A 21,805-nucleotide genomic window follows, 5' to 3' on the forward strand; every position below is an offset into this window, starting at 1 on the left:
ATCGCTGCGAGCCTTCATATCCCCTTCTCTAAATATCCCTGCACGAAATAGTAGAATTATGTTTTTATGGTGCTAGTTTTTCTCTGTGGATAACAGTATGTTTTCTTTCTTCAGGTCTGGCTCAGCTGTTGAATGAATTGCCGCAATTGCGACACCATCAGGGATGCCAGATACAAGAATACTTTTAAGAACCATGTTCAATTTTCAAAATAGTCTTTATAAAATATGAAAGCAACTTGAAAAACAAGATGCCAAAGGTAGGATTAATTAACATTATCTGAAGGAAGAAAAAAACTAGCATATTCAACGAAATGATATTGCCAATAAATTACGCTGAAAAGCAATCCACGATGCAAAAAAACTTTCCATCTGCATAAAAAATATCAAAACGGATAAAATTTTGTAAATGCTTTTCTAATCAATTCAATCAATCATTTTATTTTTCGTCATTAACGCGTCCGGGACGAAAAAATATTAACTACAAAAATTGATATAAACCTACCAGCACGTTAACGAACGGGAAAAGGCGGCAAAACCTTAAAAGGTTTAAAACGTGCCTGAATGAAAAATTATGTAGTAGGCTATATATCAGTTAGTTAGCACGGCCACAAAACCCAAAAAAACAAATAGCAAAAAATGAAACAAAAACAGAGAAGCACACATGTAGTATTGAATGACAACCTAATTCAATCAATCAATCAATTAATATTGTTTTACAAAATAAACAAACTCTGCATAAACTACTTAGGCAATATTATAACCTCTATTTCTCGGAAATATTGAAAATAAAATAGTTAAAATTATATTTAAACCAGATTATGATCGTAGTTTTCAGTAAAAAATGTAAATTCTTGCTTGTCAAAGGCATCAAATCTCTAAAGTAGGTTTTATAAACACCAACCTGGCAACTCTGTACACGACACACTACAGTTCACATGACACGTCACAACAATAAAGTTACCCCGTTTTATTTTTACCTTTTCATACTCATCAGTTCAATTGTTTTTATTTCTGACCATCAAAGCGAAAACAATGCGCATAAAAATTACAAACCAAACAACAAGTTAACAACATATATCCAGGCTATTACTATAGCTTTCAGCTGATATTTTCAAGATTTGTATCAGGGATATCTAAAGAAAGGGATACGTAGACTTTTATTACGTTTGACAATAAAAGGGCTTCTGTTTATGGTAAGTAATATCTTTTTATGGCAAAATGACAATTGGCACCGATAGTAGTTTAGTAAATCTTGTTATGATGACCTGCATTACGCTATTAGCAGTGGCCGAGTCGGCAGCAGTGGCCGAGTGGTTAGCCCGTTGGGCTCGCAGTCGAGAGCCTGCATGTTCGACTCCAGCCACCCGCACTTGTTTCTCTGGGCAAGAAACTTTACGATAATTGCCTCTACCCAGTGATCGATTTCGAGTAATGGGTAGTACCAAATTTAAGTCATAAATAGAGTAGACAACCGGAAACAGACATTGCAGTCGGCTGCAGCGTGGGTCAGGTGTACGTCAGAAGGCGTAGGATACACCGATGCATAGCGCTCAAGTCCGCTTTCCCGCAATGCAGGATAAAGATAATAAAACAAACAAACAAAAAATTTACTGTTTACTAAAAAAATAAAATGAATAGGTACTCATGGTTAGCCTACTTGTTAGTTGTTAATTCAACTACCCGTATACGGTACTTGCTTTACATCTAGCCTACTGCAAAAGCTTTAAAAAAAAACAGCTCACTAGTAACTTTTCAACTGTCTTTCCAAACAAGTATTTTTTAAATAATTATGCTCTACGTAACATTTGCTAACTGTCTTCTGTAGCCTACCAGCTGCACTTTCTTCAATTTAAAAAAAGAACCGCATGTCTCGCTACAAACCTGGTAGTGTCGTGAAAATAAGGTAGCCTAATCGTTGAGAACCTTCGTATCCCCTTCTTTAGATATCCCTGGCTTATGACCGCTTTGCCTCGTTAATTTTGTCAAATAATTAAAAAAGGCGTCTATCATGATAAAAATAAAACTTAGTGTTGCCAATGAATTAAATGATTTATCCAACCACATTCAAATCAAGGTAAATTTGTTTGTTTGTTTATCTTTATCCTGCATTGCGGGAAAGCGGACTTGAGCGCTATGCATCGGTGTACGCCTTCCGACGTACACCTGACCCACGCTGCAGCCGACTGCAATGTCTGTTTCCTGTTGTCTACTCTATTTATGACTTAAATTTGGTACTACTCATTACTCGAAATCGATCACTGGGTAGAGGCAATTATCGTAAAGTTTCTTGCCCAGAGAAACAACAGCAAGTGCGGGTGGCTGGAGTCGAACATACAGGCTCTCGACTGCGAGCCCAACGCGCTAACCACTCGGCCAAATTACCAATTAGGCCTACATTCCCGGCCCCTCGGGACTTTACTACGCCGGCCCCCTAAAACAAGACATCGCTAAAAAATCGAACGAGTGAGAATTGCTAACAAAATCACAAAGGAAAGTTTACTTTTTTGTCTCTAAAATAAAATGAAATTGATGCAAATGTACTATAGCCTAGTAGCCTATATGCAAAACACAACCTGCTGTCATCACAATCCATCATCGGCTTGTTCCCCACTGGTGGGGGTGGCCGATTTGCTGTATTTTCTTGAACCTATGGAGGCCATTTGGAAAGGTTCTGTTTTTTTTTTATAACTGGGATTGGGCTACCTTTAGCTTATGTAGGCTACTGATTAATATCCATAATTAATGCTTATTATACAATCTGCACGTCTACAATCAAACGAGAAACTGAATGAATCGACAAACTTTGAAACGCGAAGTTATGATGAATTTGATAAGTGGGCTAACGTAGCCTAAACAAAAAAACATGAACTTTCATTGTCTTGAATACCATCAATGTGGTGTAAGTAGCCCAGTTGGAAGTAAAATTCGACACAACTTTTACCAAAATTTTGCATTTCAACGTGTGAAAAAATGGCAATAAGGAAGGAACCCGAACCGCATCATGGATGTTTCGCAGGCGTGATGACTTATCTTTTACATCGTAGCAAGACGTATAAGTCTTCGCAAATAGTACGATCCAGTCTGGGACCAACAAATAAAGGACTTCTTCGTCGCGAAGAAGGACATTATTTCTTAGGGCTATGCATCCCAACGACCCTACTGCTACATTAAGCTCCACGCGTCTACGTGCCCGGCAATTGCAATGGAGACATCCATTCGTACAGACCGGTCTTCAAAATACATTTCCAAACAGAATTAATCTGCTACAAATTCACATTAGGAGGCTACCAGAAAAAAAGTTTATTCATTAAAAGCAACTTCTTGACTTGCACAGTGATGAAACGATCAAATAAATTTATGTCGAAGCGAATACACAAAGACAGCGCCATGCAAAACGCGACTTAGGCTACATCGGTCACTTTTGCATAGCAATGATTGAGATTTGCACATGAGCCACAGCAAATTATCTTGATGACATCTAAAATACAAAGCGATTAGAAAACCCTTCCCCGCCAATCCCCCCTCCACATGATGGGGGAGGAGGGGGGTTATCATCATCCCTCCACCCTAACACGTTCGGAAAAGACTTCTTCGTTGATCTCTTCTTGGCTTCTTCCATCTCCTGCAAGTAAACACAGTGACATAGTAACACTTTCGCGGAGTTAGGGAGCCACTGCAATAGCGGCACGCCATGCGAGCTCCAAGCCGCTGAGACCAAGTGCGCCTTACGGCGGATATACCGGGCACAACTGAAATATGTTTTCTATCATTACTGGAAGTGCTGCAGCACAGTGGTGACATGAGGGGATGCTGCAGGAAGATTCCAATCTAAACGTAGTCTAAGTAATAAGTATGCCTTCACCTGTTGTAAGATACGCGGTACGATGACGCAGTAAGTTGAATGCACGCACTTGGCTCACTTGTAACGGAACAACTCAAGAGAATTATTTTAATAACTTGATAAAGTTAACAAAGATAGTTAATTCGATTAAAAATCACATTTTGAAAAGGTAACAGCAACTGAGGATGGTACACAATTATTAACTCCACTTTCAAAAAAAATGCTTGGATTGTAACTGCAGTTCCCCGACCTACGTCTATTTCAAAACCAATTTTTCGCTGCTTAAGCAATTGACAGGAAACTAGGTTACGTTAAAACTAAATTAAAAACTGGTGACACGGAAAATAAGGTTTGGATTCGCGAGCGCACCATTGTAAAGAGATAATGTACAGATAGAAGCATACAATAACAAACAACTCAGTGACGTGCTGCCAATTTGTGACGTTACCTTTTGAAACAAACGGTTGTCTGCGTCGATGACATCACGAAGCGATTGCCCAATCACATGCCGCACCCCATTGACGGTAGCCATGACAACACTTTGAGTGTAGACGAGGACGTAAGCTGTGTCCCTCGCAAATTGGGACGCGGATCGCGAGATGTCCTCGAATGAAGTCACAGACACGTGACTGTCGTTGAAGAGAAACCAGGAACCTCCCTGCCTCCCGTAGCTGTAATAGTGGCCGCTGTCTGTTGACAACCCGGAGTGGACCACGATGGCAATAAGCGTGTAATCCACAAGTTTAGTTTCATCACCTACAAGACAAACTACAACCTGAACCACATCTCTAATATATCGTTAGAGATAAATTGCGTTTACAAAATGAGCGGCGTTGGTTTTCGCAATTCAGATTATTAAAACACCAAATCTGTGACGACATAAAACCACGCTGAAGCCTAGCTGCTTGCTCCACAGCATCACCTTCACAAGCACCAACATTTCTTGGACAAGTTAAAAACTCAGAAATGTGCACTGGTGATGTAGTCGAACATGGCATAGGTATACCAATATTGAGTCACCTTCACAAAGTGGTACTTGGATGTCTTCTGGCACATCAACTTCGTCCATCAGCTTACTCTTGCTTTGCTGCTGGGGGTTGAAAGTCGTTCGAAGTAGAGTAAGCAGTAGGTGGCGTGGTAGAGCAGTCATGGTGACGGTTTTCACCGCGTTCTTCAACACAAAATTATTTACTTGATGACGGTGCATGAATAAAGAAGGCAATTAGGAAATACAAAAGATTACGGATTGCTTTAAGGCAACTCTTGTTGGCTGACTTTCTAAAAATAAATTCATCCCGCTAGTTATGTCCGACCACACCCAGCGCACTGAGTCCGATGAAGATTTAAGATTTATGACCATCGACACTGCGTGCTAGCAAGAGTGAAATTGAGCGTTCAATTGAGGAGTCGCCGAAACTGCTTGGGACGAGTTGAAAGCAATGTTCCGTGTACTGGTGTGCCAGGAACTAATTATACTTTTGGTAGATATAATCCATTTGCAATCAAGCAACAACAATGCCGAAGAACAGCAAATCTTTGTGTCAGGAAACGACCCGTTTCGTTCCCAAAACAGCTTGGATGAGTTTTGACTATTGTATATCAGCTACATTCTACAATCTATGTTATGGCAGATACGAAAGGCATCAAAATAATCTTGTCATCTTCATGACTGTGTGACTGGTTTTCTAATGTATATGACAAATAGAATCAAAAGCAAAACACGGGAGAGACTTCTTGGAATTGACGGAAGACGCGGGTATGCCTGGGGACAACGAAACTTTTATATTTGTAATGTACCTCGGTTTTATTTTTATAGTGCACGGCAAGCTGAAAGAGTTCGTAAACCTCTGAATAAGAGCATGGCATGGCTGCGATGAACGAACACACAGAACCGATACGAATAACGCAACCTTGTAGCCAAAGCACACTAACACTTCGAGTGGATTTTCGCGAGGTTAAACATCGGGCTCACAGTTAATCCGCAGCATTGATTGCACCGGTACTGGTTGTCCCCGTCCAACAACTCATCAACGAACGCTCCATGGAGAAGATCCTTCAATTGATGATGATTCCTCGTCTCCTCCGCTTCACCTTGCATCGGTTGGTCCCCTAAAGATGCTGGTGGGAGATCTTGCATCGGTAGATCTCCTGAAGATGCTGGTGAGGGATCCGCAACTAAATCACAAGACCTACTTGTAGCAAAGCAGGCGAACTTGATAAGAAAAAATGTATACACCAAGCAAAGATCGCACTTTCGTTGACAAACAATATGGCGAGAAGAAGGTTTGTCATAGCTCGAAGCTGTGTAACTTTCTTCAGGGGCTTGTCAGAGTAAAGTCGACCTAAATGTGGTAAGGTATTTAATATTCATAGAAAGAAAAAAGAATGTAAATTTTAGCTAATCAATCTTTTTTTCCTTCTATCTATAAACACCTTACCACATTTAGGTTCAAATTATTTCGACAAACTTCTGAAGAGAGTCCGACAAAAAGTAATGCAGCTTCGAGCAATGACGAGCCTTCTAGCCATGTTCAAGTTCTGTATATCACAAATCAACTCTTCAACAGTCAATGAGTAAGCATCACTTTAAGCTACACGCCAGATAGAAGTCATAAGAATGTAGCTTTCCTTTGGCATACCTGAAGAAGTAAGAAGGCCGCTAGATGGCGTGGTACCCGGCAGGGGAAGTGCAAAGTCTGCGAAGTCTTCCTCACGCGATGACGTAGTGTTGCAAAGTGTACACTTGATGGTGCTCTTCACTTTACCATGAAACAATCTTTCAACTGTCGTAAGGGACTGAAAGAACATTCAGTCAATTCATCGTTGGACCAGCAATTGTCCCAATAGCAGGTTAATTTGCTTGCATGTAATTAAAACTTCACTTAAGCTTAGAGGGCTTGCAATGGCAAAGAAGTCATGGCTCATGCTCCAGCACAGTAAAATTACCTTCTTCGAAACGTCACTGTCGGTCTGAGGGTCACGCTTTGCCGAGTCCACTGCACGTCTGTCTGAAACTAGAGTTGAAAGATTTTCGTTGGCTTACATGGATCTCTAATAACCAGACATAAGATCAGGTTGCGAAATGTTGAGACAAAGATTGCTCACCATCCTCAGATGTGAACGCCATCTTCTCTTCCTTTTCCAGCTGGCCAAGGAGATACTTCAAATACTCAGTGCAATCCTTAAGCAGAAATATTTACAAAATTTTAGTGAGAATAGTGGGCATGTAATAAGAAAATATAAATCATTTTGTATCAAAACAAACTTGATTTCAAACTTATTGAAAGGGGGCTCGGTCCCTGTTGTTGTCACTGACAATGTTACAACGGCCATTTTTGTATGGGGCTTATCTCTAACAAAATTGAGCAAAGTTGTAATTATGACATGAATTATGACATGAAAAAAAGTAGATTGTCACTGTATACATCTTGTGATAGTTTAGCTTAATTTGCACCAGTAGAACATCTCATATCATTTAATGACATCAAACGTTAAACATGCACGTAAAAGAAATTCAACTTACTACAGGCAATAACTTGAAAACATTTATTACTTGGAAGACAATAGTACCAAAGACTGTTTCCTTTCTTTCAAGGTCAGAAGAATAAATATTCAACCAAGTTAGGAAGAAAAACTTCAACAAGATGAGAGCAACCTGTTGCATTCCGGGGTGAAACCATGGAGGCCTGGACTTGTCGAACAGGTCGGTCGGTTTGTATGAAGGGCGTTCCGTGAGGAGGAGGAATGCAAACGATCTTGCTAAGCATCCGCTTATGGAGGAAGGTGATGAGATCTCTTCCAACATCGCACAACGAAACCTAAATAGCAATATCAATTCTAGAATCTATATTACCTTGACATAGGTAGGCATTGTTAAAAAGAATCTTAATAACCGGATACCCTCCAATACACATCTTTCAAACAGACTAAATGGGTTTCACTGCTTTCGCTTCCAATAAATTGGATAATGCCGCTAAATCGACATCCTGGACAAAATCGACTAGGTCGGATTAACGAAATCTAAATATAGATCGCTGACAGTCTTACAAGCTCTATGAGAAGACAGTCGTGCCGGTGTCTTCGTTTACCACATGGCACGATTGGCACGGCACATGCATCTTGTTTTGAAACTGTACAGTATATATTTAATAATGCAAAGATGATTTGTTACATACAAGAACCATCTTGTTAACGTTTGCAATAAATTTAAAGCTTTGCACCAAAACTATCTTGTACTCACTCGTCAACCATAAACAGAGCTTGGACGATGCTGTTCAAGTAACACGTGTTTCCTAGGTTGACTAATCCCGCCTTATCACACGCTTTCCTGGGTGAAACAAAGTCTCCTTCGCAAACTATATGTCCATGCAAGGGAGTCCACTTGCTGAATGATAGGGCAGTCTCCATGGCTTTTAAAGTTGGGACTGGATACATCTAAGACATAACAAAAAGAAGAACTTAGCGAACGCTGATGAACATCATGCGGCATTTACAGAAATCTGTTGGAATTACAGTTGAATTCGGCTATCGTGACATTATTCCGAAAGTGCTTTCAGGTGTCACTATAGGCGAGTTCTACTGTATTTGAAATCAGGCCTTAAAACTCGTTTTTTTTTCGGCAGCCATCGTGGTCTACCGGGAGCTCCTTCTCGGCGGCCAAATCTGCGTGCTTGGAGGCCAAAATACAAATAACGATAGTACAAGTAAATAGAATTAAACTTGCAACAATGTCAAAATGATCACTTAGTGTTGTTGAAGTCTGAGCGACGTCCTGCTATAGAATCGTTGCACCACGCAATAACTGCTTCATCGGGATTGTAATCCGGTATTGCGGGACCATCTAACGACACTAAATTGTTTCAACTGCATACCGCCTTTCAAAAAACCTGACCATGGCATTTATACTATTATGATGTCACCATTTAGGGTGTGAAGTCACTAACACACAGCGGAAACATTTCTCAATTCTGAAGAAACGTGTTTTCCCCTCGGATGTCAACTAACGCATAGTGGGTCTCCTTTTTAATACAATAGCTTCTTCCATACAATAGCAAATGTTTCCGCACAATACAACAGTGGTGATTATGACTCGCTGACCTAATTCTTCGTCACTTTTTGATACTAGATATTTTCGACAATTAATCCACGATTATTCTATTGCAAAGTTAAATATTTAGCTAGAAAAAATCGGGGGCCAAATTGGTCGACTGAGGAGGTAGCACTGGCGGTCATTTAAGCACTACTTAGCGGCCATGGCCGCGATGGCCGCCGGCTGCTTTAAGGCTTGTGAAATGAACCTTTTCCCATCTCAACCAGAGGTTCAACTTAAAACTTTCACTGGTATGCGAATCTATTAAGATTTCAAAAAATATTTCTGTCGCAAAAGTCAATCACAGAAGAAATCTTCAAAGCTAGTGTCTTGTGTGAATTGTTAACAACTAACTAACAAAGCTTCTCCCCTACTTGCTATCAAATGGTAAAATAAAAAAATATGACGGATTCAAACCTAATGTCGACTCTGCAGTCAACCCATTAAGCTTATAAGTTGCAGATAAACTTCCTTCGTTCATGTTTAGGCTCAATTTAGTCAATCGGAAAAGATGTGAATTAAAATAAACGTTGCCAAGTAGAGTGAAATATGAGATTTAAAAATATACTATCATTCTTACCTTTAATGCCTCGATGATGGGGCTGTATAGCTCAGGAAACCCACTGTGTAGCCGCATCATGCAGTGAGACAAGTTTGAAAGTTGATTCAAAAAAGTTTCATTATTCTTAAGGTCATGTTCATTTTCGATCCTTGCTATCATCTGTGGTAAGCATCATCCGTTCAGTTAGAATTCAACTAAAATTTCATCATGTGAAACATGAGCTAGCTGGGTAACAGACGGTGAAACCGCCAGAGAAAGCATGGGAAACAACCATGGCTGGAAACAACACATCAAAAACGAATTTTTCAGCTTTATCTAAAAAGGTTAGGTTAAGTTTCCTTAAACTTTAGAACATTCAACAATTACTAGGAAGTAGGAACTATGTTCTAATTCCAGGTGGCTTGCTTGCCATGCACACATCCACTGGAAACAAAACATGTTTAAAAAAGTTATTCTTTCCTGTTAAGTTTTCGTATTTATAAAAGTAAAATTTATGTTATAGATAGATACCTAAAATAAAATCGTAAAGCATAAAAATCACGCATACAAAATTTCATGCTAGACTTTTAACAAAATGTAACGCCATTGAATAATTTTGTTGTGTCAATCATCAACACTATCGGCAATGATCGATAAAAGCCCTTCCATCACTTTCTATGATGCGCAGCTGAGTGTGGGTCCATGACAGATCAAACAAATTAGACCGGGAGCCAGGTCGATTTATTTGACTGCCTGGGTCAGTAAGGTTTGACAAGTGTTTCTAAACTCAAATTTTGTGTAGATTTCGAAAATAAACCTCTTACTTGCACTGGTCTGACCGTTTTCTCAGTAAAGACCTGTTGTTATACTCTTATCAAGAAAAATGCTTATTTCATTGTGACATGATTAACACGCAGTGAAACTTCACTGATCTTCGAAATTAAATTCTAGCCTAGCTTGAAATATGATATTAATGTTGTTTTCTGGGTGGGTTACTAAAAAAGTCATAAACTCCTGAATTAGTCTCTGTGTTACTCTATCTGGAGACATGGCCAGTTGGCCACTGTCGGTCGACATAGTGCATAGTTCATGGTCGGTGGTGGCGAGCGCAGTGATTGAAAATATACTACAACGCTCAGCTTCACTTATGAGAACAGAAAGGTCGAAACGGTTGTCAGGAGATTTAGTATGAAGTTTATGATATGAATATTGAATGTCCATTCCCATGTGGTCCGAACGTAACCTCCACTTTCTTTTCATTTAGTCTCCTTCAGTATGATGTAATAATTGACAATTATCCACTTGAACCCATCTTTCATAAAAATCGGCGGCATGCTTTGATATAAATATCAAATATCGCAAATAGGAATTCTGCTACACCTGATGGACTACTCAATATTGCAAATTTATTATCCGGACTGGCTTCAATCAATCAATCAATTGTTTACTTATCAAAAAACAAAACACAAAAGTGACATGAAACAGTAATATATAGGCTACAATACATACAATGTTTAGGTTTTGTTATTGATTGGGAGACAACGAAACAGCTTTTGGCAATAATGATAACTTGACTGAAACAATGGATGTTACCGTTGCATTGGATGAAAGCAACTCTCTTCGCGACACCCTCGGTATAGCTTATCAAAATGTTTGTAGGGAAAGAACTGGGACAGTGAAAGACAGATAGCTGTCTGACAACACAGAATGTGGTTTACACACAGCTGAGGATGAAGGTGAATCTGTAACCACATCTGCATGCAACTCTGAAGACACAGATTTTCATTATTAACCACCAGTAAAGGAAAAAGTGACAAGATCATCTGCTGATAAACAGAGTGGGACGCCATCAACTTGTCTGAAGCGTAGAACTCTAGACGTTCAAGATTGTGATATTCCTTACCTTCCACATCAACTTAGCATATTTCAAGTGCTTGGGATACATCCTTTCTGGTTCGGGGGGTGACCACATTCTAGTGGAAAGTGGAGTACCTGCATTAGGCTCACTAAATGGTCTTTTGAAAGGAACATCTTACAATCCAGCAAAGAGACTTCATCCCCTCCTTGCAGTCGCTTTCAGAATAATGCATCTGGAAATGTTCCTCCTTCAAGCTGACACATCCATTGTTCTTGTGATGGAACTTCTTCAGCTACTTCTCAACAACCCTTCGGCCTTCACCTGGCCTGATGAACGAAACTGAGTCATGAAGAATACATAAACTTTCTCTCAGCCTATGAGAAATACACAAATGATACACTGAATGGCAAGCATGGAGCTACAGCTCAGTTTTGGATGCAGTATTGCAAGTTGGTGGAGCTCTACCAAATGCTCACAAGAGCTGTGAGGATCAGTAACTTAGATTTGTTCACTTATTCTCTGACAAGATGATTCCCCTGTTCTTTGCAACTGGTCACCACAGCTACGCCAGATGGATCACCCTGTATGGAATGAAGCTGCTGAACATTGAGAACACTCACCCTGGTTTGAAAGATCAGTTGCATCTTTAAGCATCAGACAAAGATTCATCAACCACCACATGGAACGCTTCGACTGAAGGCCCTGGATGACGAAACTGTCGAGTGGCTGATGACATCATGCCCAAACATATAGTCCGGAAGAACAGCTCATACGACGAAGAAGAAGATCAAAAGCATTCAGTCGATGTTATGTTGATCTTACCTTGGAACAGACCGTAAATGCAGATGCTGCATCAACACTGACAGGGATAGCATCGATGACACAGAATTTTGGTGCACGTAAGAGGTAGAATATTCTTAGAGCAACAAGAAGTGCTGTTGATGGAAGCTTGATGATGAAAGCAGGATTAGCTCAACTTGAAGAACCTGTTCAAGAGCTGAAATCATCAAGAGTCAAGACAGATACATCAGATTTGAAAAAAAATCCTCATTGTTGTGGACACAACTATGAATCCATTTGCAGATCCTGTTGAGAATGATGTTTTGTATTCTATTGGAAGTGGAAAATCTGCATCTGAGGAAGTCACAAGTGAGCTTCTGCAAGTGCAGAGGATTGGCGAGAAGATGTACTCTGAGTTCAAGATAAATTGCTTGATATCCACCTCCAGGTTTGAGTCACCAATCCACAGGAAAGTAGTCAAAAACTTCTCATATGATGCTGAAAAAGCAAATGTGGTGAATAAGGAAAGAAAATAATAGAAGTGAAAGGGACAAGAGACCTGTTTGGGCGACTACTTTTTCTTGCTGTGACAACTCATACTGAGTAGTGATTAACCAATTGTCTTTAAGTATCCCTTAACTTCGGTCCCTTTGTGCCTTGGAAATGTCGATGATTTAATGAGTTCTACTTCAAAGTCTACACTTTAGCACAAATAGGAAGGAAAGGTTGAAAGTAGGCTACAGCACTTAAATCTGTGGATGTCTTAATTATTGATGCCAAGTATTTTATCAGATGTTTGAGCAACCTAACTATTAAGTTCAAACGAGTAGCAACATGTATATTAACAAACGTATGTAGAACATCTGCTAGGGAGGTTCAGTTTTTCAGTGACACATACACAGGAACGAGTATTAAGGGGTTAGAGCGAGACATGCGTGTCAGAGGCTTCAGTGATTGTGGTTCAATGGCTGGTTTCAACATCACCGGTAGTGAGCAGACTACGCCAAGGAACTTCTCTACAGCCTTGTCGTCCTCTTCGTTTAAAACATCCCTTCTTCGCTTCCTTGCTCCACAGTAGTGTGATGATGAGTACTGTGATGTACTGGGCAATAAGAAACTATTCTATGCTGTTGATGACAACTGTTTCGTGTATACTGTTGAGGATGGACACGTGACGAGGAAAGAGTACAAGCCACTTGTGAGTTCCCACATCGAAGCTGATAAAAGGATGATGCAGCATGTGAAGCATATTCACATCCTCAACCCCAACCACATCATCACTGCAAGAGCAAATGACACCGATGTACTGATGATTCTGTTGTATCATGCCAGTTGTAACAATTCCCTCACAAGTTGTTTCTCGGCAGCCGATTTGTAGCAAGAATTGACAGCGATAGACACTCGCTGTACTAGTGAGTGCTCAGCCTTGTGCTGATAGCCGGGAAGAACGCCCCTTTCTTCACAATGTCCTCTGCCCTGGCGCCTGCTGGTTTTGTTGGCTCTTTTCTTTCCACAAAGATAAGAGTTTAACTGACTGGTAAAGCGGTGGTCGAATACCAGCAATTAAGTAACTTCAATCATCACTATATTTCTATGTATTAACCAATCAATTGTTTCGAATTATCTTACGCTGCCTTCGCCTTGTAACGCTGTTCTTGCCCGCTCGGATCAACCTCGCTCTGCTTTCAATGCATTGATCAACACGATCCCCTGATTAACTCGATGCAGCCTCAAAATTTCCACCCCAATTTTCTACTTTTTCCTGGTAATGTAGCCTATCAGTGCCTCTGGTTTCGATCGCTAGCCTCCCGACTAGTGTTGGGCGATATTGAAAAAAACAAAACGATACGATATTTGAAAAAATACTCGATATTTCGATACTTTTCGATATTTTTGTTCTAACTAAGAAAAGAGTTTCTCAATCTTTGAAATTAGTGTCGGCAAGTGTCGAGGTGATTGCCGACGCAGATGCATGAATGGCGCATTAGCGTCGGCAATAAAAATGCTGAGGCCACACGAGCGCTTGCAAGGTTAGGGTCAGACATTCCTCCCAGTCGTTATGCCACAGCCATACATTTGCTCCTAAGTCAACTCCCTGATGGAGCTATGCGAAAGAGGCGTGTGGATGGGTATCAAAGCACGAAAGCGGCTAAACGTGGACGCTATATTACACGCTACAACGGCGAAGACAGTGTAGATTTACAGCCAAGCGATGAGCCTCTTGATGTGTCCGATTCCAGTGATGACACGACAACCTCATCCTCTGATGATACCGATTCCAGTGATGACACGACAACCTCATCCTCTGATGATACCGATTCTGACATCTAGTTCTTCATCAAACAGACTTTGTGTTGCTCGCAGTAGCCCAATTGTGCCGAAATTATGTTAGTGCACACGTAAATTGAGGCAATCTTCTCGCAGGAAGCTATTAATTTGTTACCGGTACTTGGTTGAGCAATTAACGTTATTTTATGATAATTCAACGTCGCTAGATGTTGAATTAATGTAAAACAAACGTAAATTTCTGATTGGGCATCGTTGTTACGCAATATAACCCGCCGGAAAAATTAAATCGATTTGTGCTGACTCGAACGTTGAATCAACCCAAAATTAACTTACTTTTCCTCCCCGTGAGTTATTCAACGTGAATTATCGTAACAGCGTGCGTGTCGCGTTGCTCGCTTTATCGCTACTTTTGGTATTATTACATCACAACAAATCAAACTGTGCGGTCGGGATAGACTACTCTAGTATATTTTTCGCTTCTCGTTTTACATGTTTTGGAACAATTTTTTAGTACAGTAATAAACGTTCATAGCAATTGCCGATGCAATTTCAACTTTTGCCGTTTGGCCTCGGCAACGGTTTTGTAGGGGTTTGCAGTTACGAGTTAGGGCTGTAATAGTTAAAATATCGAACGATATTGAAATAAATATCGATATTGAAAAGATATCGTATCGTATCGAAAATTCGATATATCGCCCAACACTACTCCCGACCCAGCTGGGCGAACCTGCCTCAACGTCTGGCCAGTGCACATCCATGCTCGCCGAATCAAAGCTTACTCTTCTCCAGTGAGTATGTATTACATTCCCACCTATATTTTTTGTTTCTATTGATTAATCGAGCCTCTGCTCCACATTTTTATTTGAATTTCGTCTGCCACGAGAGCCAAATTATCCTTAAATAGTTGACTCTCTTGCTCATGGTAGACCCCAATTTTATCCGCTCTGCCTACTGGCAGACCGGGTATAAGAGTCAAGTACCTGCGCCGAGGTCGCGTGAGGGAGATGTGGGCGCCGTCCGGCGGTCAATTACTGCCGGTTCCAGCATCCACACGCGACGGGTCGCCCGGCCCGTCGCAGGCCATCTTTCTGGGCAATGCAGAAAGAGCCTGTCTCCCTGGCCTGCTCCGCCATTCTAAATTTGTGGACGGGTCATGTAACGTTTTCGATCCACACTCTCCCTCCACAGGTACCTCGACTCCCCAGCCTGGCCCACGCGACCTAAGCTGGTGGACTTACCCCTCCGGGTGCATCGTCACCCCTAAATCACGCCGCTCCCCGCCGCCGCGGGTGTGGCAGGTCGGTTTCTGAAAGTCTTCGACCTGGCTATGTTTGTTTGTGCTCTCTCGCCGTGTCAATTATTTGTACCCGTGCGCTGTTGATGCGAATAAAACAGTTTAACACCTAGTGGTGCGATACTGACGAGCCCAGCCTCATGGGCGAAACACGGTGTCTATCGCTGTCAATTCTTGCTACAAATCGGCTGCCGAGAAACATATTGTTGATTGGATGGTCTGAATGGCTAGCGTGGAAGCTATACCGTTATGGTTAGTAAATCACAACTGCTCGCTGTACTAGTGAGTGCTCAGCCTTGTGCTGATAGCCGGGAAGAACGCCCCTTTCTTCACAATTCCCTCACAACATACATGGACATAGAAAATTCAAACAACAACAGTCGCAGGTACATTGATGTAACATTGCTGGCAGACACATTGTGAAGCATTACCAGGTTTGCTTGCGTTCACTGGCTGCGACTACTCTCCTTTATTCAAGGGCAAAGGAAAAGTACGTTCAATCGTCCATTGAATATTGTAGATAATTCTCCAAGGTTCAAAAAAACGTTTGGAGAACTTGGCTCTTCAACAATGGCTGAAGACACCTACCTTCTGCTGGAAGAGTTTGTATGTGTTATGTATGGACAAAGCAAGGTTAAAGACGTTAACATTGCTCGCTTCAGCCTCTTTAATGTGAAGTATCAATCCAAAGACCCTAACACTTCTTTGAAAAATATCAAACGAATGGAGCCATATATGCTTCCTCCTTGCAAAGCAACCCTCAAGCAAAATGTCTTTCGTGCAAACTTCATTGCCAACATGTGGAAGTCAGCAGATGAAAGCGACATTCATCAGCTTGATCCACATGGTAACGGATTGAGTAAGAAAAAGGAAATGTAGGTTAGGCCTACATTCTGAATTGGTTCACAGGTCCTATGGTTCCTGGTTGTCTCAGGGATCAAATTGAAGATGTCCCTGATGAAGAAAATGATAGTGAAAGAGAAGCAAAGGAAACTGAGGACTCAAATGAAGAAAATTAGTTGTTCATTTGAGAGGTAGGTCCGAATTCAAATGTATGTCCCTGATTTAGCTTCTGTTCAGCTTTGGCATAAGTTGCAGTTCTAAGTAGCCTACAGCACCCACGAAATACCTTCTGTAAATACAAACTTTAATCGGTTTTTGTTTAAAGCTGTCGTTTGTAAGCAACTGTCCTATAAGAGGCTACGGTGCCTACGTACAAGGGTCTGTGATAGATTTGCTTCAGGCTTTGGAACTTTGCTATGTTAACATGTCTATGTTCATAATTATGTTCTATCTAAGATGTAAAATCTAAACTTTCTATTTACCTTTCACAGTTACTGAGTGTACTAGATAGGCTACCGGTATATAGAAATGACAAAGTATTTTGTCTGGTGATTGAAATTTTTTGCATGTTACCATGTTGCGTATAACCACACAAAAAGTGTTCATTTTGATCATAATATCAAGTCATGTTGTTCCTATATCTTTAATTTAGAATTTACTTTTCATTAAAATCATCTTTTATTGACTCTTCCTGTTTCATGTGATGTATACTATCTTGATAAGCAATTTAAGCATGCATTCACATAACATACGGATATAGCGATATTGATAAGTATCATCTCGGAAAATGCTTAATATAACAAAAACGGTCAGACCAGTCCAAGTAAGAGGTTTTAGTTTCGAAATCTACACAAAATTTCAGTCTAGAAACACTTGTCAAACCTTACTGACCCAAACAGTCAAATAAATCGACCTGGCTCCCGGTTTAAATGGAATGATACCTTTAGGATATTCTCACCTCCGGGAGAAGGGGAACAATGGAACGGAACGCTTCATCCGACTCCTGGTAGCTCATCAACATGTGGATGAGAACAGGCATCGCAGAAGTCCTCGTCACAGGAAACCTTAGACAGTTGAACACCTAAGACAGATGAGGCTTGTTTGCTTCCTATAGCCCAGGGGTACTTAATCGGGGTGCACACACCACTAAGGGGTGGGCGACCTATCTTTAGGGGGTGCATGGATGCTGAATCTCTACGGTTAGTTATAAAATGACGTTAGAAACTGTGTTTGCTTATCGGCCTTGTTATTTTGCGTTTATCAAATACTGGCATTTGCACAACAATCTAAACTCTTAGATTAGTGTAATATATATTAAGAATCGATTTCGATATACGTAGTAACATCACCTTTTAATCGTACTTTCATCTTTCACGCAATATTTTTAATTGTAGGTGACTAACTACCTTTCACCCCTTTTTAGAAAGGAGCGTGAGATCTGGTTAGTGATTTAATGAAGATGGCAAGAAGAGAGATAGGTTAAACACCACTGCTACAACCCAATGCAGGCCATTAAATTGCAACCAATCATTATGATGTTACAATCTAGCAATATAATCACATTCTTTAGACTTAGTTGAAGTATTTATACCTCAAGTTTGTTTATAACTTTAATTTTCAAGTTTAACTTGATATAAATTTTTAAATTGCACAAGTCAACATAACTCCTTTTTATATTGTTTGGACTTCAAGAACAGATCGAGGTAATTTTGGCCGAATCAACATACAAGGATTTCTTTTATCACACCAGGCTTTTGAGATATGACAGCAAAAATACTTTAGTTGTGCCAAATGGTACATTGTTGGCATTGCATTTATCACTTATAAATGCAATGCCAAATGCCATTAGCCAAAGGTTTGTGCTAGGGAGGCAAAACTGGCCACAGGTTTACTTCAATTCTTGTGGTTTGAAAACATGACAAAGAGGATACCTGGTTAGTGGTTACGCTTGGTCATTACTATTTGTTAAAAAACAATTTGGTATCAAAATTATAGATTGTGGGTGTATTTCAGAATTAGTGCACTCCATGGCACGGATTACTAAATATGCCGCAGTATATGCGTAATAAACTCTGCCAACTTTTGCCAATTTTGGTAAAAATAACCGTTTGTTGTTTCATATCTCAAAAACTTGACGTGATAGAAATCTGAGCGCAGATTCGGATTTTTAGCATCCCAAAGTTACTATAAATCAGTCTGTAAAGCTTGTACCAGAAAGCAGAAACACCTGTTCAGGGTTATTACATTTGCATCGTATGCACTTGTTAAACTAAAAGTTAAACAAAATCTCGGCCACTAGCTCTTGTGAATGTAGATCACATACATTGACAGCTGTCCTTCAGCCAAAGCTCTAATGCCAAGATTGCGACATTTGAAAAGTAAATTCATAAAATAACTGCTTCGTAACCATCGATAATTCTTACATGCTTGATTGTCTTCACTGTGACATTACGCAGAATGGAGAACTTAGACGCTTTTGCTAGTTCCTGCAGGAAAGCCAAGACCCACAAGTGTGCCTGGGTTGCATTAGGCCAACCCAGCCAAGCTACCATGCGTGTCAGTGCTGTTGCCATCGCCACGTCTGATACATCGGTCTTGTTGACAATCTGCGCCACAGCAAGGCTGATCAGCTGTTCAGGTATGTGCCGAACTAAGCAACCTGTGGATGAAAGGTGAGTTTTTAAATCAATACAAGTCCAACAAGTTACAGTTACAATCGAATCGTTAATTTTATTTATTTCTAATTCAAAAGGAAATGATACCAAGCTTTCAAGAAGAACACTGTGAGTCTGTGACCTCCAAGATAACTGTAAACACGTACATCAGTACCTTGAAGCAAAAATGTCATATATACAACAGCCTTCGAATTTGATGTTGGCAGTCGTCAAAAGAAAAATTTAAATGCAGAAGTAGTAACAAAACAATGCATTGCGTCAGAAAAATAGTGTCAGAGTAAACAACTAGTATGCGGCTGCGCTCATTGTAGAAAGCGTCCACCAGCAATTGTTCATCTGTGTTGCAAAAAGCGTAAACAGAACAGTAGTTTTTTCAATTGTATGAACAATAACACGTGAGGAATCGTTGTAAATTAAAACAGCTGGAAGAGTAGTGCTAAGGGAAGATTAAAACTATTTAATTCAAACTAAGATAGGCGGGTAAAATGTGCGATTAAGACATCCCATGAAGTTCTTGCTATGGCAAGGAACTGAAGAGACACATATCTGTGAATTAAGTCGAAAATTAATCAGAGGAGAAATTTTACCTAAAGCATTAGATGGCTCTTCCATGGTGCTTTGTGAAATTATATTAAAAACTTCCAATAGAGATGGATCAACAGTGGCAGGCTCTTTCAACCAAATACAGTTGATGAAGTTAGATATCTCATCAATATCCTGAAATAAAAATAATGATCAGTTGTCAAAAATTACTCCAGCTTGCCAATTGTCAGTCAAAGTATCTTCTTGCTTATGAGGCAGCAATTCAGGCAACATCTCCCAATTGTTGCAACCAGTGCAATGTCTTCATATCAGGGTCTATAAGATCTACATGTTCTACAGGTCGAAACACTAGACAGTGATTTATGATGTGCTGTACTGTTTGACAGGCACCACAAACACAGACTGGTGAGTCACACAATTCCCTTGTGTTTGAAGCAACCAACACCAGTGAGGAGGCAACTGTACACCTCGCTGTTGCCAAATGCCAAGCATCCATGAACAGATCTACAAAAAAATAACAATATATATGACAACATATTCCAACTAGTTAATTGGATGTACTTCAATATAACTTGAAATGCTTTTCATATCATTGCCTAGCGGAAAAAAAGAACTCATGGCTCGTATCGATATTGTGCAAACAGCAAATCGCCTGCTAGAAGGTGGCATGCATTCTTCATATCTGTAAAAGCAAAAAGGATGGTAAGCAGTTGCAAGAACACACTACACAGTTGAAAAACAAAACTTCTTTAACTCTAATAAATTGGTAAAATGTTTTGGTATCAATTTCTGAAGCCCATGTCAAGCTGAATAATTATTAAATTGTTAAGCCATAGGCTGTAATTTTTGTTGTGAAATAAGCATTAATACATGGCTGCTGCGCCTTCTTTCTCATCTTATGTTAATTGTAAAATGCCTTGCATAGTACAACACAGACTCACTAGTGTCTGTGCACTGATTTACAGTTTCATGCATTTGAACTTGTGCAAAGTGGCAGGCCACTCATAAATGCTGAAAGCTTTAAACCATATAACATTTTAGTCATTTCATTGGTGAGTTTTTATTTGAAGTATCAACAAAACCTAGCACAGATTTATATTAAACAAAAGAAAATCTCATACCTTGTTAAAAAAGAGCATAGTTGAGCAAATGTTGCATGATCTACACTGTCATATAATAAACGTATCACTTCTGTTTTAATGCAAACTTGAACATAAACCAATAACTTTGCCAACTCTTTACGATAAAATTCTTTGAGAAGAATATCAAGTAGAACAATTCTTCGAGATATAATAATTTTTGTAGAAGGTGCTTCAAAATACAGGGAAGAAAATTGACTTGGTATAAACTTGCCCACAACAATATTTTCAAAGAACTTGCTTCCAAAAATGTCATAACAACCACTCTCACAAAGTGGCATAAAGTCTTGCAACAACAAAACAGCTTCATAATGTTCACTCGATTTTCCATGAAGCAAATATGAGATGCAGATATCAAGCAAATTTTGTTGCTGGCTTACAGACAAACTGTTAAATCCATTTGCAGCAGAAGCCCTCAGTTTTTTAAAAAACTTCTTTTTTACATGCTCCGGATGTGTGGAATGAAACAAACCTCGAACAATTTCATCCATGTAGTGTGTTAGAGCCAATTTCAGAGTTTTTCAGCAAAAAACTAATATAAATACTAAACCTGTTGATTTAGAATTCATCATTAAAAACAAAGCTCAGTACTGCCTTTTAGGGTTGCAAAATTCCTGGGAATTTTCAGAGCCGAAACTTTCCATGGAAGTTTTGGGAATTAACGAGAATTTTGAGAAACTTTCAAAACAATCTTAATTTGATGTTGAAACAGGAAAATAATGGCCTTATACTGTTTAGAATAAAAGTACTATGTATAACCTAACTAAAATACTTGAGGACATACAAACACATGGTTTAGTTTAATAACTCCAAAAATGAATCATCACCAATCTGTTTTTTTACAAAAAAAAAACAACACTGAGTCAGTTACAAAGTCATTGCTCTAGTTCAGGGATGGCGAACCACTGACCCG

At 39.8% G+C, this 21,805-nt stretch overlaps 1 protein-coding gene across 1 annotated transcript; it reads right to left on the bottom strand.

The window, feature by feature from the left end:
- Positions 1 to 3,285: 3,285 nt before the first annotated feature.
- On the bottom strand, positions 3,286 to 21,436 carry LOC145779513 (ubiquitin carboxyl-terminal hydrolase 38-like). Its single transcript, XM_082591121.1, has 15 exons — positions 20,875 to 21,436; positions 20,315 to 20,435; positions 19,798 to 19,927; positions 18,959 to 19,194; positions 17,494 to 17,616; positions 9,511 to 9,651; positions 8,082 to 8,275; positions 7,497 to 7,659; positions 6,947 to 7,022; positions 6,788 to 6,855; positions 6,481 to 6,637; positions 5,814 to 6,016; positions 4,862 to 5,012; positions 4,290 to 4,597; positions 3,286 to 3,622 (listed from the first exon to the last, which is right to left on the bottom strand). Exons 1-15 carry the CDS (start codon positions 21,381 to 21,383, stop codon positions 3,479 to 3,481), a joined length of 2,724 nt encoding a protein of 907 aa, XP_082447247.1. The 5' UTR covers positions 21,384 to 21,436; the 3' UTR covers positions 3,286 to 3,478.
- Positions 21,437 to 21,805: the final 369 nt, after the last annotated feature.

The sequence above is a fragment of the Aplidium turbinatum genome, chromosome 11 (genome assembly GCF_918807975.1).
Source record: "Aplidium turbinatum chromosome 11, kaAplTurb1.1, whole genome shotgun sequence".
Lineage (NCBI taxonomy): Eukaryota > Metazoa > Chordata > Ascidiacea > Aplousobranchia > Polyclinidae > Aplidium > Aplidium turbinatum.

Coding starts and splice junctions, on each gene's coding strand:
- LOC145779513 (XM_082591121.1), bottom strand. CDS start 21,383: ATGGATGAAATTGTTCGAGGTTTGTTTCATTCCACACATCCGGAGCAT. Junction 20,436..20,874: donor CTATGCTCTTTTTTAACAAG/GTATGAGATTTT, acceptor TTGCTTTTACAG/ATATGAAGAATGCATGCCAC. Junction 5,013..5,813: donor ATCAATGCTGCGGATTAACT/GTGAGCCCGATG, acceptor TTTGTGTTGAAG/AACGCGGTGAAAACCGTCAC.